Raw genomic sequence first — 15,862 nt, forward strand, 5'->3', positions numbered from 1 at the left:
TCCTAGTGACAGTAACTAAAAAATTTGGGTTACAGGAATCTTATTTTAAAAAAGAGCATAATTATGCTGATTTAATTGGAATACGTCCTTATTTCCCATATTACTTTGAAACATGCTGTCATTGGTATATTAGTGCACTAACATAGCTTTACAATTATTTAATAAAATTTAACGATCCTGATTTTCATTGACTACAGAAATGGCTAAAGGAGTGCAAAATGTTAGCTCAGACCCGAGTTCAGTAGCAGCATCTGCATCTTCATCAAGCTTCCAATCTAGCAGGTAAGTCCAGTGCTGTCGCTTGTTTCTCTTTCCCCGTTTTTCTCCTCTCCCCCACATCCCCAATGGGAAGACTCCCTATCTATTTCAGATAGTAGATTATCAGTTTGTTTTTCCAAACAATATGTTGAGAGGCTAAATATTGAATTCAAACTAATTTGTGCTACAAAATCTTTTCCAAATATTCTAAAAGATGTTGACCGAGCATCAACTTGGATTGCTCTTCCAACTGAATATTATGCGATTAACCACTTGAATTAACTTTCTACACATGGGGAAAATATTCAGTGAGGGTTGCGATTTTAAATAAGGTGGTTGCAGCAGACTCAAACATGAATGTGTTGCTTTAAAATAGCATCACTATTTGGTCCTGCCATATCCCTGTAAATAATTACTTTTTCTGGTCATCCAATGGATTCTTATTTTTTATCCTTTGTTGTGATTGTTACTATTTTAACAGTTTAATCCATACTTTGCTTCTAAACTGATGCCTGTCTTTCCTTTCATTCCTTCCTCATTCACGGTCTGATCTTTTTCTTGTGCATATTTGTGCTTGTTATCTGAGGTTTTCATTTTCACATCTGTTTTGTTGCCACTATGAATACTCCACTCTCCCTTGTCGCACTTATCTGCTCTTTCTCCGAGGCTGCAACCCTACATTCTGCAAACTGTATTTTCTCTCTGACACTATCTGTTATACTTGTGTGTGATATGATTCGCCTGGATAATGCACAAAACAGTTTTTCACTACATCGTCATCAACATGAAAATAATAAACCAATATCACGAGAAAACCAGTTGTGCAGATGTACAACCACCTACTTTCAGGCAGTTACAAGCACAGACTTTGCTTATTTCAAGTTAATTTTGATTTAAACGTTTTTGTGTGCAGAATGATCTTGCACCATTGAAAGGCATTGGATTTATTTTTAAATTTCACTATTTTACTTTCAGAGCATTTGGTGCCAGTGATGCATTAGTAGCCTTACCAACTGATACCGAAGTGGCCTTAGTGACTAGTCAAGCACAAGGAAGTTTCAATGGTACCCACTGTCCTGATCCCAGAATGGAGACTCCTATGTCGTATATTGGTGATGATGATGATGACGAAGATGATGATGAGGAATATGAATGAACTTAATGACCATTCTCCATGTATTCCTATTTTCTGTTGCTTTAAATGGCATCTCTGGAAAGAAGTGTCTCTAAGGCAGAGACTTTAAGAATTGTTATTTTGACTTGTGAGGGGTTTTAACTTAATTCTATTCTCTCCTAATTTAAACATAAGAAACATTGAAAACAGAATTGTAGAGATACTTTTCTGAATGCAACAACAGTCGAAAAATTTAAGAAGGAAGTTTTTGCTTCTCTGTTGACTTGTTACTGCAGCGAGTGCAGCTATAAAAGCTACTGGTCGTTCAGTCACATTTTGGAGCAATATTGCAGTAACATCTAGCTTCAAAAGTGCTACCTAGTGCTGATGTTTACATGTAGTTTTTCTTTCTCGGCTGAGCTGCTGGTTTAGCACCTTATGGCAACTATGTCCCACTGAAGACAGGAAAGAAATGGAGATAGTTATTTCCCCTCCTACAAGTTCGCCTCCTGTTAGATGGCATTGAAAGCGGTTGTGGACGGAGTCATTAGTATGTTCCATCCTTTCAGCTTGATGTTTTGAATGAAATTCGGAGTAGAGGAAAGAGGATTAAAAAAAAATGTCAGTACAGAAAATAAATTGAAGTGTTACTTGTACTTTAAAGGCTTTTTGCTGCTGCCAGAAAACGTTGTAAAAAGCAATCTTGTGATTGGTTTTAGAATTTCTGGTACTAGGTCAAATAAATAGTGCACTATATAGTTCTATTTAGTATATTCCTGGAGCAGCAGTAATGTATGAAGTACTTTTAAAGCTTGACTTCACCTTTCAAACATAAGTATAGTGGTGTACTCACTGAGCAGATGCAGATCTTTTTACCCATCTTATCTTTGTAACCACCTACAAATAAATGCTGAACAAAGCCTGTTGCAGAATCAACAGTTTTTTATTAAATGCATTCTTAATTTAAAGGGCTTCCCTGATGGCCTGTGAGACGTCAAAACATTTTGTGCGGTGCCTATACAAATGTTGTGTTTTCTGCGACAAATTGTAAAGTTTGCTATTATATTTTCTGGGTTTGCTGCCTGTGGAGTTTGATTGAAACTGTTTTGCTGGCACAGCACATTTATAATACTAATGCATCTGACTGGTTCTCAAATTGGATATGAGTATTTGCACCACTTTTCTCAGTGTTGCATGTTACTGTGGGGGAAAGAGGGGAACATGAAATGCTTTTCAAGTCTATTTCCTGTTAATATATTATAATCTGATTTGGATTTTTTTTTGTTCTGTACCCCACCTTTCTGGTGGAACATGGCTGGTAAGGGGTGAAAGTCGGGTGCAGATCTAGTTTAGGTTGGCTAAAGATAAAGGCTAATTTCCTAAAATTGATTTTCACTAATGTAAAATCAATTGACCCAATCTGTGTGACTTGAGTTGAACTGTTTTTTATCATTAAAGCTGAAATGCTTCCAGATACTGAAGACCTCAATTGTGGAAAGCTGGCATTTCCCCTCCCTTGTGGAAGCATACTTCCTGTTAATTGAATGTTGGCTGAAAAAGGAGAGAACTTGGAACAGTTCCATTTCTGGGTTACAGGAGGTTTAAGAAGCCTGTTTGGAAAGAAAAAATGAGGACATGCAGGTCCAGCTTTATGCTTGAATTTTCTTGGATATATTTTCATAAAAGACAAAGAAAATAGAATCAAGTATTGAAGAATCCCTCAGAGGTACTGTTTTTGCTATACATGCTTTGGGCAAAAGCATATTCATCTTTAGTTTTGTTTATCAAAGCTTGTTTTACCCATCAAGTTTTGGTCTCCTGAAAGTATGAGTATCTCTGCATTCATTGGGATTAGTATCAAAACCTTCAGTTGATTTCTTTTTCCCAGAAGTTTATTTTGTTACTACTAGGGGCAATACAACATGCACTTCACACGCCACTCATCTGAATGGTACAGGATGGATGAACCTCCTCGTCCTCTAAGCAGCACATTCAAATCAGAGAGCTGACATTTCACGATCAAAGTGAAATTTAAATGTGTTTGTGTGTTTATGTGTGTGAGAACCCATGTGTGCATCTCCTTGATTTGAATTGAGTATTTGGATCGAATAAAACATAGGAATAGTGGCCCAAACTAGACCTGATCAACTGAGTCCCTATGCAATTCGTTAATTGATTTTAAGGGAATTTCGTGAAGCAGCTTTTTATGGACTTTTGTACATTTACAGAAACTTGGTCACAGAATTTTCTATAAACACTAGGTCTATTTGTGGACCAACTTGAGTATATTGAGAAGGCAATAACTGGAATAGGAATTATTTAAGACTGACAAGTCTCTAAAACACATTGAGAGCAAAGCAATCTACAATATTAAAAAATACAGTATTTAAAAAAACGAATTTATGAAATCCCGAAGGTGTATATTTTGTTGGAATAGTTAGTGTGCTTCAGTGATACAACATCTTTTTTCCACCTTACAAACAATGTAGTTACTTGCGATCTTTCCCTGTCCGAAAGAGTTTTGTGTATGGTTGCAAAAGGAGGGTTGGGGGAAGAGATTGTAAATGTTGAGACAAAATCTAATCTCTACAGTATAATCTGTAATTCAAACATATAATTCTGTCTGCATTGTTGCAAATGAGGATGTTGTTTTTAGTTTCATGACTATCATTAAAATTTATAAGCTTGAAATAAAAACATAATCTTATATTTGACTTTGAGAAATGCAATTTTTTTTTTTTTTAAAGCTTGAGACTTCTGTCTACTCTAGGTTTGTTAATCACAATTTCCATACATTTGCAAACTAATTTTAAATAGTAACTTTTGAAAAAGTGCAAATAACATTTCAAGTTTAATGGCTGCCAATGTTGGCCATCTCTGCTTTTGTCTTCTATGAACTTGTTTGGTATAATGGATGAAAGAGAAATAACGGTTTCATTTAAATTCCAGTCCTATTCATGTTTTTTTCTCTTTCAAAAGAGTTTTGAGTGTTGTGGGATACGTCATAATTAGTGATCTAATGTACACCATTAAGTTAAATGGAAATTGGGTATATTATGATGCAGTATTTTTCATTTCACATGGGCATCTTTGTCAAGGGTCTTATTTAATTGTCGTATGCACCAAAACGGAACAATTAAATTCCTTGCAGCAGCACAACAGGTTTGTAAACACAGCATTCAATAAATGGTGCAATAAACAAACATCAACAATTAATAAATAAATAAACCTTGTTTTGTGCAAAACAAAACAAAGTCCTTGGTTGCAACCGAGTTCAAAGTTTAGTTGGTGTTTGTATCATTGCTTGTTGGGAAGAAGCTGTTTCTGAACCTGGAAGTCATGGTTTTCACACTCCAATACCACCTTCCCGATGGCAGGGGTGGAATGAAAGCATGGGCAGAGTGGTGTGGATCCTTGATGATGCTGGCTGCCTTTTTGTAGTAGCGCCTCCTAAAGATCCCTCCGATGAAGAGGTCAGTACCCATGATGGACGGTGGTATCAACCACTTGTAATCTTCATTTGTAATGACTCCTTTCCCAGTGCTACATATAAAGTGCATTATTCACTTTTGCTTTTGTTTTACTCGTGGCCTCCCAACGACAGTGATTAACTTCCCCATTCCTATGATCTCACAAGCATGGTTTAATGTGAGAGACTGCTGGAGGAATTTAGCAGATTAGGCAGGGAAATGGACAGACACTTCTTACCATTGAGACCCTTCTTTAATTTGAAAAAGTATCCTGACCAAAAATATTGTCTTGTCTATTTCACTTCATAGACCTGCTGAGTTCCTCTGGCAGTTTAAAAAAATATATTTTGAAAGCTGTATATAATTTCTTCATTTTCATTTCAGTTAGCAATTTTATATTCATTCCAATATGCTTGCAACGTAATGACTTTCAAAGCTTCAAGTTGGTGTCAAAAGTTACTCCAGCATAATATTCCTGGACTATATTCTTGGTATCTTTTATTCTTTATATCACTTTTGGTTGCCAAATGAATACTCCATTATTTAAGTGAGTGAGTCCAAGTGTTTGGAATAATCTGCAACAAAAGAATTATTTTATTGATATGGTTTTAAATGACATTTGGACAACATGGCTGTTTAGGTCCAGCTTAATTCCCATCCACTGGTAACACAGTGTAAAACCTTGGATCAGACCCAGTCTTTCTCCACAAGGTTTGTCAAAAATGATGTTACATTGGCTTCAAATTCAGGTGGTTGTTGAACATCTTTTGATTTTATTTTATTTTTATTTTATTTTTTTGTCTATTGTCATCGTTTAATGTACGTTTTGTTCTATTTTTAACTCTGTGTATGTGGGGGGTTGGGGGAAACCTTTTTTCTAATCCCTCAACGGAGATGCGACCTTTACCGTGTCGTATCTCCGTTCGCGCTACGGCCTAACATCGTGGAGTCGGCGGCCTCCAGCTGGGATCGACCTTGAAGACTCCGGTCGCAGGACCTGGACTTACCATCTCGGAGGCTTCGGCCGTGGGCCCTGCAGACCGCAACATCGGGAGTTCGCAGGTCCCTGGCTGGCGACCGGTTTTTGGGAGCTCCAGCCGTAGCAGCTTCGACCGCCCCGAAGCGCGAGGTACGATCGACCCGCTCGCAGGCCCTTCATCGCCCTGCGTGACCCGGCCGCAGCACTTTCCATTGCCCGGTGGGGGCTCAGGACTTTCATCGGCCTGCTCGGCTCGGCCCTGGGACTTTCCATCGCCCAGTGGGGGCTCAGGACTTTCATCGGCCTGCTCGGCTCGGCCCTGGGACTTTCCATCGCCCAGTGGGGGCTCAGGACCTTCATCGGCCTGCTCGGCTCGGCCCTGGGACTTTCCATCGCCCGGTGGGGCTTCAAAAAGTTGGGAGCCTCGATCACCTCGTGGCACCACGGGAGAAGAATGAGGAGGAGATAAGACTTTTCTTTGCCTTCCATCACAGTGAGGGTATGCCTAGAGCAATCACTGTGATGGCTGTTTGTGTAAAAATTGTATCTGTGTGTCCTGTGCTTTTTGTTGTCTACTGCCGGACCCTGACGTGAGAGGACGCTGGCGTTGTTTATTCGCCGCTTTTCCGTTAGGATAGTTTGTCTGTTTGTTTTTATGTTGATTGTTTTTGTAAAGCGCTTTGAGCACCTGATAAGGCGCTATATAAAATAAATGCTTATTATTATTATTATTATCTTCTGCATTTATGATTGACTGGAGCAAAGAACAATGTCAAAAACCCTCAGGAAACATTGTACAGCAGCAAACCAAATTGTTTTTATTATAGAGGCTGAATTAATTTGCATTATTGTACACTGATAAAAGAATGAGTATTTTCACTCCTCAGGCTCATGAAAGCACCATAATGTGAAATACTTTGATAACTGAATCTAATCTTTTTTTATTGAAATTTGTTCATAAAAATGGTCTTTAGTATTGTTTGCCAGACAACTGGTCTCTTGTGTATGTAATGTTTTATAGGCTTGCAATCTTGTTTTAATGTTATGATCCTTCACGTGGAAAATAACTTGCCATCCCTTTTCAGCAAGGTTATGCTAGTACTAATAAAGCTATTTTTAAAATAATAGTTTCTTACAAATATGCAACATCTCTAAAGAACATTGGATCAAATTTGCAATTGTTTTAATTTATAACTACATTAATATGAACTTTTTTTACAATGTTCTTGGCTTTGGTGTAAGAAGGAATTTTTGGTTGAGTTCATAATAGCACATAACGGTGGGTAACGGAATTTCGGCCAAAAGACTTGTTTTTTTGGATGACAATAAAGGTTATTCTGATTCAGTCACTGAAAGGAAGCATGCAGGTACAGCAGGCAGTGAAGAAAGCCAATGGAATGTTGGCCTTCATAACAAGACGAGTTGAGTATAGGAGCAAAGAGGTCCTTCTGTAGTTGTACAGGGCCCTAGTGAGACCGCACCTGGAGTACTGTGCAGTTTTGGTCTCCAAATTTGAGGAAGGATATTCTTGCTATTGAGGGCGTGCAGCGTAGGTTTACTAGGTTAATTCCCGGAATGGCGGGACTGTCATATGTTGAAAGACTGGAGCGACTAGGCTTGTATACACTGGAATTTAGAAGGATGAGAGGAGATCTTATCGAAACGTATAAGATTATTAAGGGGTTGAACACGTTCGAGGCAGGAAACATGTTCCCAATGTTGGGGGAGTCCAGAACAAGGGGCCACAGTTTAAGAATAAGGGGTAGGCCATTTAGAACGGAGATGAGGAAAAACTTTTTCAGTCAGAGTTGTGAATCTGTGGAATTCTCTGCCTCAGAAGGCAGTGGAGGTCAATTCTCTGAATGCATTCAAGAGAGAGCTAAATAGAGCTCTTAAGGATAGCGGAGTCAGGGGTATGGGGAGAAGGCAGGAACAGGGTTCTGATTGAGAATGATCAGCCATGATCACACTCCTGCACCTATTGTCTATTGATTCTTCTAAAGAAGCAATGCGGATTGGATGTGAGCATAGAAACTAATATGCCTTTCAGGTTTTGGTAATCAAATGATGACCAGAAGCGACAGCCAAAGCCCTACAAGACATAATTGAAGTGATTCCATTCGATAAATTTAGGGCCAGCATTTTGAATTAAACATAGAAACATAGACAATAGGTGCAGGAGGAGGCCATTTGGCCCTTCGAGCCAGCACCGCCATTCATTGTGATCATGGCTGATCATCCACAATCAGTAACTTGTGCCTGCCTTCTCCCCATATCCCTTGATTCCGATAGCCCCTAGAGCATCTAACTAAAGTATTTTTTTTAAAATTGATCAAGTAGGAATGTTTCCGTGTAAGGAAGCTTTTTATTTCCTGAGGTAAGTTGGGCAGAAAAGTGACAATACAAATTTAATGCGGCCAAATGTGAATATTGTGCATTTACCGTTTGCACCAAGGCAAGGAAATATAAAATAAATGGGAAATATAGGGTTGGTCACACTACATTTTTTTTAATGAGTCAGCCTCAAATTTAGATTGGCTGGTGTGAGCGAGCGGGTGATCAAGCAGATCAAATGCAATGTTAATGCACAAATGGAGTTTACTTGGTATGTATGAATACATTCAAAGAAGACTGCATTTAAGAAAGACTTTTGAATATTTTTTATGGCTGTAATAGAAACTGGTGGAGCAAATGGATTGGTTATGGATAGAGAAAGATACATGGTAATTCACAAGTGCAAATCATAAATTCCTGTGCAAAATCCTGCAAATCTGTTGAAAGGATAAGCCGAGTCCCCAGTAAGGTCAATATCGTAGTCATACAATATGGAAACAGGCTCATCAGCCCAACTCGTCCATGCTGACCAAGATGCCCCATTTAAGCTATTCCCCCTTGCCCACCTTTGGCCCATATCCCTCTAAACCATTTCTATCTACTAGAATTGAGATACTGTGTGGAAACCGGCCCTTCAGCTCACCAAGTCTGTGCTGACCAGCAATCGCCCTGTACACTAGCACTATCACCCACACTAGGGACAATTTACAATTTTATTGAAGTCAATTAACCTATAAACTTTTACGTCTTTGGAGTGTGGGAGGAAACCAGAGCACCTATAGAAAACTCACGCAGTCACAGTGAGAACATACAAACTTGAAGCAGACAACACCGGTAGTCATAATCGAGCCTGAGTCTCTGGCCACTATGTGATTGCCGCTGTACGTCTTTTAAATCTTGTAATACCTGCTTCAACCATCTCCTGTGCCAACTTGTTCCACATCCCTGCTACCCTCTGAGTGAAAAAATTGCCCCTTAAGTTCCTATTAAATCTTTACCCTCTCATTTTAAACCGATGTCCTCGGCATCAAGATTCTAATTACACAATCGGCTATTGGCTGGGCTCATTATTTATGACATCTTCCTGAACTCCCAAACACTCAATCCCAAGTAATGTCAAAGGAAAGGTTGCAAAGCATTTGGAGTGAGATGTTTAAAGCTGTTCCCATGCCCTCCTTTTGTAAGAAAAGTAATCAAGATGTGGGAAACAACTCCAAGATTGCTCAAAGTAGGAATGTGACATCTCCAAGCTTGTGGATGACACAAAGCTTGATGGCAGTGTGAGCTGCGAGGAGGATGCCATGAGGCTGCAGGGTGACTTGAATAGGTTGGGTGAGTGGGCAAATGCAGCATAATGTGGATAAATGTGAGGTTATGCACTTGATGGCAAGAACAAGAAGGCAGATTATTATCTGAATGATGTCAGATTGGGAAAAGGGGGTGCAACGAGACCTGGGTGTGCTTGTACATCAGTCACTGAAAGTAAGCAGCAGGTCAGGCAGCATCTCGGGTTAATTCCCGGGATGGCGGGACTAACAAATGAAAGAATGGATCGACTGTGCTTATATTCATTGGAATTTAGAAGGATGAGAGGGGATCTTATGGAAACACAAAATTCTTGGATTGGACAGGGTCATGCTGGAAAAATGTTCCCGATGTTGGAGTCCAGAACCAGGGGTCACAGTTTAAGAATACGGGGTAGGCCATTTAGGACTGAGATGAGAAAAACTTTTTTCACCCAGAGTTGTGAATCTGTTGAATTCTCTGCCACAGAAGGCAGTGGAGGCCAATTTACTGGATATATTCAAGAGAAAGGCCTGACTTGAGTATTACAAAGGTCAGTGTGCCAACTATCCACACTCAACAAAATGGCTAAGGGGTCAAGGTTAGAAATACAGTAATGATTCAATAGAATTTTTTTTTTATGTGTGAAGAGATTGAGTAGATAAGGCCTACATTCTCTAGAATGCAGGAGAATTAAATATCCCATTGAATTGAAACTTAAAATTCTTAGGGCTAGAATCAAGGATTAGTCTCAATAAGTAGTAGACCATAGATAGATGCAAAATGCTGGAATAACTCAGCAGGACAGGCTATATCTTTGGAGAGAAGAAACGGGTGATGCTTCTAGTCGAGACCCTTCTTGGGATCACGGTTGGCTCAGATGGGGAAACATTTTGTCATGCAGGTGGTGATGAGACCTCTAGGTTCAAGTTTCCTCCCGCCACCCATCAGGTTCTTGAACTATCATGGACAACGCTAAACCCTACCTCATCATCAAACCTCTGCGAACTTTGCACTATGATGGTTGCTGTGCATACTTTAGTTGTCTAGCCTACTTAAAATAACTAAATATATATTTATTTGTGTTTATTGTATTAACATATCTGTGAGTATGTGACTATCTGAGTCATTGTTTTATCTTAATCATACGGGTGTACATCTGATTTATACACATTGAACAGGGATAGATGTAATTTAAATGACACCTTGCAATATAGTAATATGTCCCAAGGTTCTTAATAGGAGCATTATTGAATGAAACACATGTTGTTGCACAGATATATACACTGAGGGAAATAGATACTAAGAAACACAAGACTGCAGATGCTGCAATCTTGAGGGAAAAACAAACTGCTGAGGGAACTTGGCAGATCAGACAGCAACTGTGGAGGGAGGTGGATTGATGACGTTTCAAGTTGGGATAGAGTTTTAGGTTTGTCATATGCACAAGTACGGTGGGGTTGTAGGTACAATAAAAATCTCGCATGCAACAGCATCAGAGGTACATAGACTCAGCCAAACATACAAAATATAAATTGTGTATAAATTAAACAAGTTATTCAAGATAGTAAAAAGAAAATAAAAATGCAAAAAGCAATCAGTGCAAATCACAGGTAGGAAACCAGTCCGTGATCATGCATCTGTAGTTTGCAGAGAGCATTGTTTTGTGGAGCATTACTGGACATTACCTTGCATTTAACATTATTTCCTTTATCATGTATCTGTACACTGTGGGCAGCTTTCCGCTGTATAGTCTTTCCGCTGACTGGATAGCAACCTTTTCGCTGTACCTCGGTACATGTGTCAATAATAAACTAAACTAAGCTATGTAGAGAGTCAATAGATCCCAATTTCACTGCAAATCTCAGAAACATGCTGCGTAGATGGATTAAGAAGGTTGCATTTAGACAATAGACAATAGGTGCAGGAGGAGGCCATTCGGCCCTTCGAGCCAGCACCGCCATTCAATGTGATCATGGCTGATCATTCTCAATCAGTACCCCGTTTCTGCCTTCTCCCCATACCCCCTGACTCCGCTACCCTTAAGAACTCTATCTAGCTCTCTCTTGAATGCATTCAGAGAATTGGCCTCCACTGTCTTCTGAGGCAGAGAATTCCACAGATTCACAACTCTTTGACTGAATTTTTTTTTCCTCATCTCAGTTTTAAATGGCCTACCCCTTATTCTTAAACTGTGGCCCCTTGTTCTGGACTCCCCAACATTGGGAACATGTTTCCTGCCTCTAACGTGTCCAAACCCTTAATAATCTTATACGTTTCGATAAGATCTCCTCTCATCCTAAATTCCAGTGTATACAAGCCTGGTCGCTCCAGTCTTTCAACATATGACAGTCCCGCCATTCCGGGAATTAACCTAGTAAACCTACGCTGCACGCCCTCAATAGCAAGAATATCCTTCCTCAAATTTGGAGACCAAAACTGCACACAGTACTCCAGGTCCGGTCTCACTAGGGCCCTGCACAACTGCAGAAGGACCTCTGCTCCTATACTCAACTCCTCTTGTTATGAAGGCCAACATTCCATTGGCTTTCTTTACTGCCTGCTGTACCTGCATGCTTCCTTTCAGTGACTGATGCACTAGGACACCCAGATCTCGTTGTACGTCCCCTGTTCCTAACTTGACACCATTCAGATAATACTCTGCCTTCCTATTCTTACCACCAAAGTGGATAACCTCACACTTATCCACATTAAACTGCATCTGCCATGCATCCGCCCACTCACACAACCTGTCCAAGTCACCCTGCAGCCTCATAGCATCTTCCTCACAGTTCACACTACCACCCAGCTTTGTATCATCTGCAAATTTGCTAATGGTACTTTTAATCCCTTCATCCATTTCCCCTTGTGTGATAGCTTACACTTTCTGTAGAGATCTGTGGCACAGTGACTGTCAGAATAAAAGTTCTGAACATCGAACCATGAATAAAGAGTCAAAGTTTTATAACTTAAACAAAATAAATACTATGAGGTGTGTGGGATTGAAATATCATAAACTTTAGAAAGTGAAGTTTTAAAAACAATGCCGTTTTGAAATAAGGAGAAAGTCAAACTCTGTCCCCACAACCAACATCTCAAAACCAGTGTGGACACACAGCAGTAACCTTAAGTTAGAAGGGGTTACAATTAAAAATCGTACACATTCCACAGTTCATAATATTTTAATTGGCTTTTACAATTTTAACACATGGAAAATGTTAAAGATATCATCAGAATATTGATTTCAATTCTAATTAAACCAAAGAGGACTGCAGGAGACATCTTGTGCTGGAATGGGGTAGCACTCATGGTGGGTTGTGGATTCATACATTTCATTTGAATTGTGCATCTTCCAGATCTTACTGCCAGATTTTCTCCATTAATAACCGTGTGTGCAGAGTGTGCACCCTTACTCTTGTTACATCATGAGCCATATTCTGTCTAAACCAAGTAATGAACAACAATGCTACTGCATCAGAATCTAAGGCTGAATGATTGTTGGTAAGTCTATGACAGTATTGTACATTCACTCCCTGATTTACGCAAACGTGCGCTTACATAAACAATTCTGTACTCAGTCCATAGTGCAAATCAAGGCATTGTTATTTCTACCACACTCTGCAATCACTCAAGTTTACATCGGAAACTCAAAAGGATGCAAAGTAGTGGAGTAACTCCACAGGTAATCTCCAGTAGACCAATAGTCCCCAGCAGACTGGTTGAGAAGCTGCTGGAACTGGGGCTTAGCACCCTTCTGTGTGCCTGGGTCCTGGACTTTCTCACTGCCAGGCCCCAAGTGGTCAGGATGGGGGAACACACATCTAGCTCCCTCACCCTGAACATAGGATCCCCCCAGGGTTGCGTCCTCAGCCCCCTACTGTACTCCCTGTACACACATGACTGTGGGGCCAGGTTCAGCTCAAACTCCATCATCAAGTTTGCTGATGACACTGGTGGTGGGCCGGATCTCTGACAACGATGAGAAGGCCTACCGGGAGGAGGTGACTGATTTGGCACTCTGGTGTCAGGACAATAGCCTCTTGAATGTCACTAAAACGAAGGAGCTGATTGTGGACTTTAGAAGGGCTAAACATCCAAGGACGTACACGCCACTGGAGATAAATGGGTCTACTGTGGATAGGGTGAGCAGTTTTAAATACTTGGGAATCCGCATCACAGAGGCGGCACGGTAGCGCAGCGGTAGAGTTGCTGCTTTACAGCGAATGCAGCGCCGGAGACTCGGGTTCGATCCTGACTACGGGTGTTGCACTGTAAGGAGTTTGTACGTTCTCCCCGTGACCTGCGTGGGTTTTCTCCAAGATCTTCGGTTTCCTCCCACACTCCAAAGACGTACAGGTATGTAGGTTAATTGGCTGGGTAAATGTAAAAATTGTCCCTAGTGGGTGTAGGATAGTGTTAATGTGTGGGGATCACTGGGCGGCACGGACTTGGAGAGCCGAAAAGGCCTGTTTCCGGCTGTATATATATGATATGATATGATATGATCTGACATGGGCAATGCACATTGCCGCACTAGTGGGTAAGGCAAAGCAGCGCCTTTACCACCTTAGACAGCTGAGGAAATTCAGAGTGTCTCTGAGAATCCTTCATTGCTTCTACTCTGGGGCTGCAGAGAGCATCTTGTCCGGCAACATTACAGTCTGGTTTGGGAACAGCTCTGCCCAGGACAGGATGGCCCTGCAGAGAGTAGTGCGTTCGGCAGAACGCACCTTGGGAACTACACTCGTCCCCCTGCAGGACCTATACATCAGGAGGTGCAGATCCTAAACAAGTAAGATTATGAGGGACCCCTGCCACCCCAGTAACGGACTGTTCCAGATGCTACGGTCAGGCAAACGCCTCCGCTGTCACGCTGTGAAAGCGGAGAGGATGAGACGGAGTTTCTTCCCACAGGCCAACAGGACTGTCAACTTTTATAACTCCAGAGACTAAATTTTTGTCTACACTATAGTAACTTATTAACTTTATTTATATGCTGTAACTGTAATTCTTTTTTGTGCACAATCCACAGGCATTGCCACTTTCATTTCACTGCACATCGTGTATGTGTATGTGACAAATAAACTTGACTTGACTAATCCTGTACTTTGTGTCCCCTTGTCTGCATCTGCAGCTCTTTGCTTTTACATTGGAAACAAGCTGGCGATGGCGGCAGTGCTTACCCATAAGGCCGTGTGCTGCAGAAAGTGCCCTGGACAATTAATACTTTGAGTTATTTCGGGCAGGGGGTGAGGTTGGTGATTTTGACTTATGGAAAATCTGACTTACGTAAGGGTTTGCCGAACGTAAATCCTTACATAGGTCGGGGAGTGCCTGTATATGTATATTGAACAACATGAAGCAGGTCCTTCAGCCCACAATGACCATCAATCATCCTTTCACACTATTTTTTTCATTCACACCCAGAGCAATTAACAGCAACTACAAACTTGTCCCCAGTCACAAGGAGGATGTGCAATGTCTACGTAGAAAATACCTCAGGTAAATCAAGCCTGGGCCTCTGGCACTGTGAGGCAGCAGCTCTATCATGCTGCCAACCTTAAGCTAAATAAGCTTGTGGGTAATCAAGGATATGGGCCACACTTGGGAAGATATTTTGTTGAGAGTATGCTGATATCCATCCTTAAAGACAATCTTCAAATTCTTAATATAAGAAGCTATTCACCAAAGGCACCAAAAAATGAATGGCTTATAATTTATAATCTTCTTAAATGATGTAGTTCACATCTTGTTTTTGAAGTGTGAACGTTTTGCAGTCAACAGGACATCAAGAGCTGAAATACTACAAGAGGCCACAAGGGGGTAGCTGAGAAGTTTATCCAGGGCCCATTACTCCTGACACTTGGAACATTTTTGAGAGCAGAATGATAAAACAGTATCAATGGTTGTTTTATTGTCACATGTAAGAAGTGCTAACACAGTGAAATTATTTTTCTTACAAACAGTCCAGTATTGCCCTACTCCTGATCCCCGATTAGTACGTGTACAGAAATAGTCCGCGGAGCCCGCATGCAAGAGGTGCTATGTTTTTGCACCATTTTCAAAGTCTACGCTCTCGTTCTTATGAGCGGTGCCTGTTCCTGGCAAATCCCAGGCTGTTGGCCTCCAGTCATCTCCTTCTTAACCTTCTTGTTTGATGTTCAATTTTGTTTTTTTTGTGAAAAGACTCATACTGTTTATCGGGGGAGGACAATCTTCAGACATTATCCTGATGGTTTGGGCAAGGATGTAGAAGATGGAGATGGCTCTGCAAGTGAGGCCGTATGGATAGAATTTAGCAATGACAAAGGGGCAATCCAGTTGCTTGAGGTATACCATGGGTTCCTAACAGTCAGCAAGAAATAAAGGACCGACTATGTGAATAAATCTTGCAGAAATATAAGCATAATAGGATTTAGTAGT

The 15,862-nt window shown here is 40.7% G+C and overlaps 1 protein-coding gene across 2 annotated transcripts in view; it reads left to right on the forward strand.

Annotated features, from left to right (window-relative positions):
• Positions 1 to 4,028, forward strand: part of LOC144600501 (transcription factor Dp-1-like) — a 43,414-nt gene extending 39,386 nt beyond the window's left edge. For both annotated transcript variants that reach the window (XM_078412150.1, XM_078412151.1), the window contains exons 11-12: positions 198 to 282; positions 1,234 to 4,028. In XM_078412150.1, the coding sequence (XP_078268276.1) occupies positions 198 to 282; positions 1,234 to 1,414 (266 nt within the window). In that variant the 3' untranslated portion in view covers positions 1,415 to 4,028. The remainder of the gene's footprint in view (positions 1 to 197; positions 283 to 1,233) is intronic.
• Positions 4,029 to 15,862: the final 11,834 nt, after the last annotated feature.

This window comes from Rhinoraja longicauda, chromosome 15 (assembly GCF_053455715.1).
Source record: "Rhinoraja longicauda isolate Sanriku21f chromosome 15, sRhiLon1.1, whole genome shotgun sequence".
NCBI classification, from domain to species: Eukaryota; Metazoa; Chordata; class Chondrichthyes; order Rajiformes; family Arhynchobatidae; genus Rhinoraja; species Rhinoraja longicauda.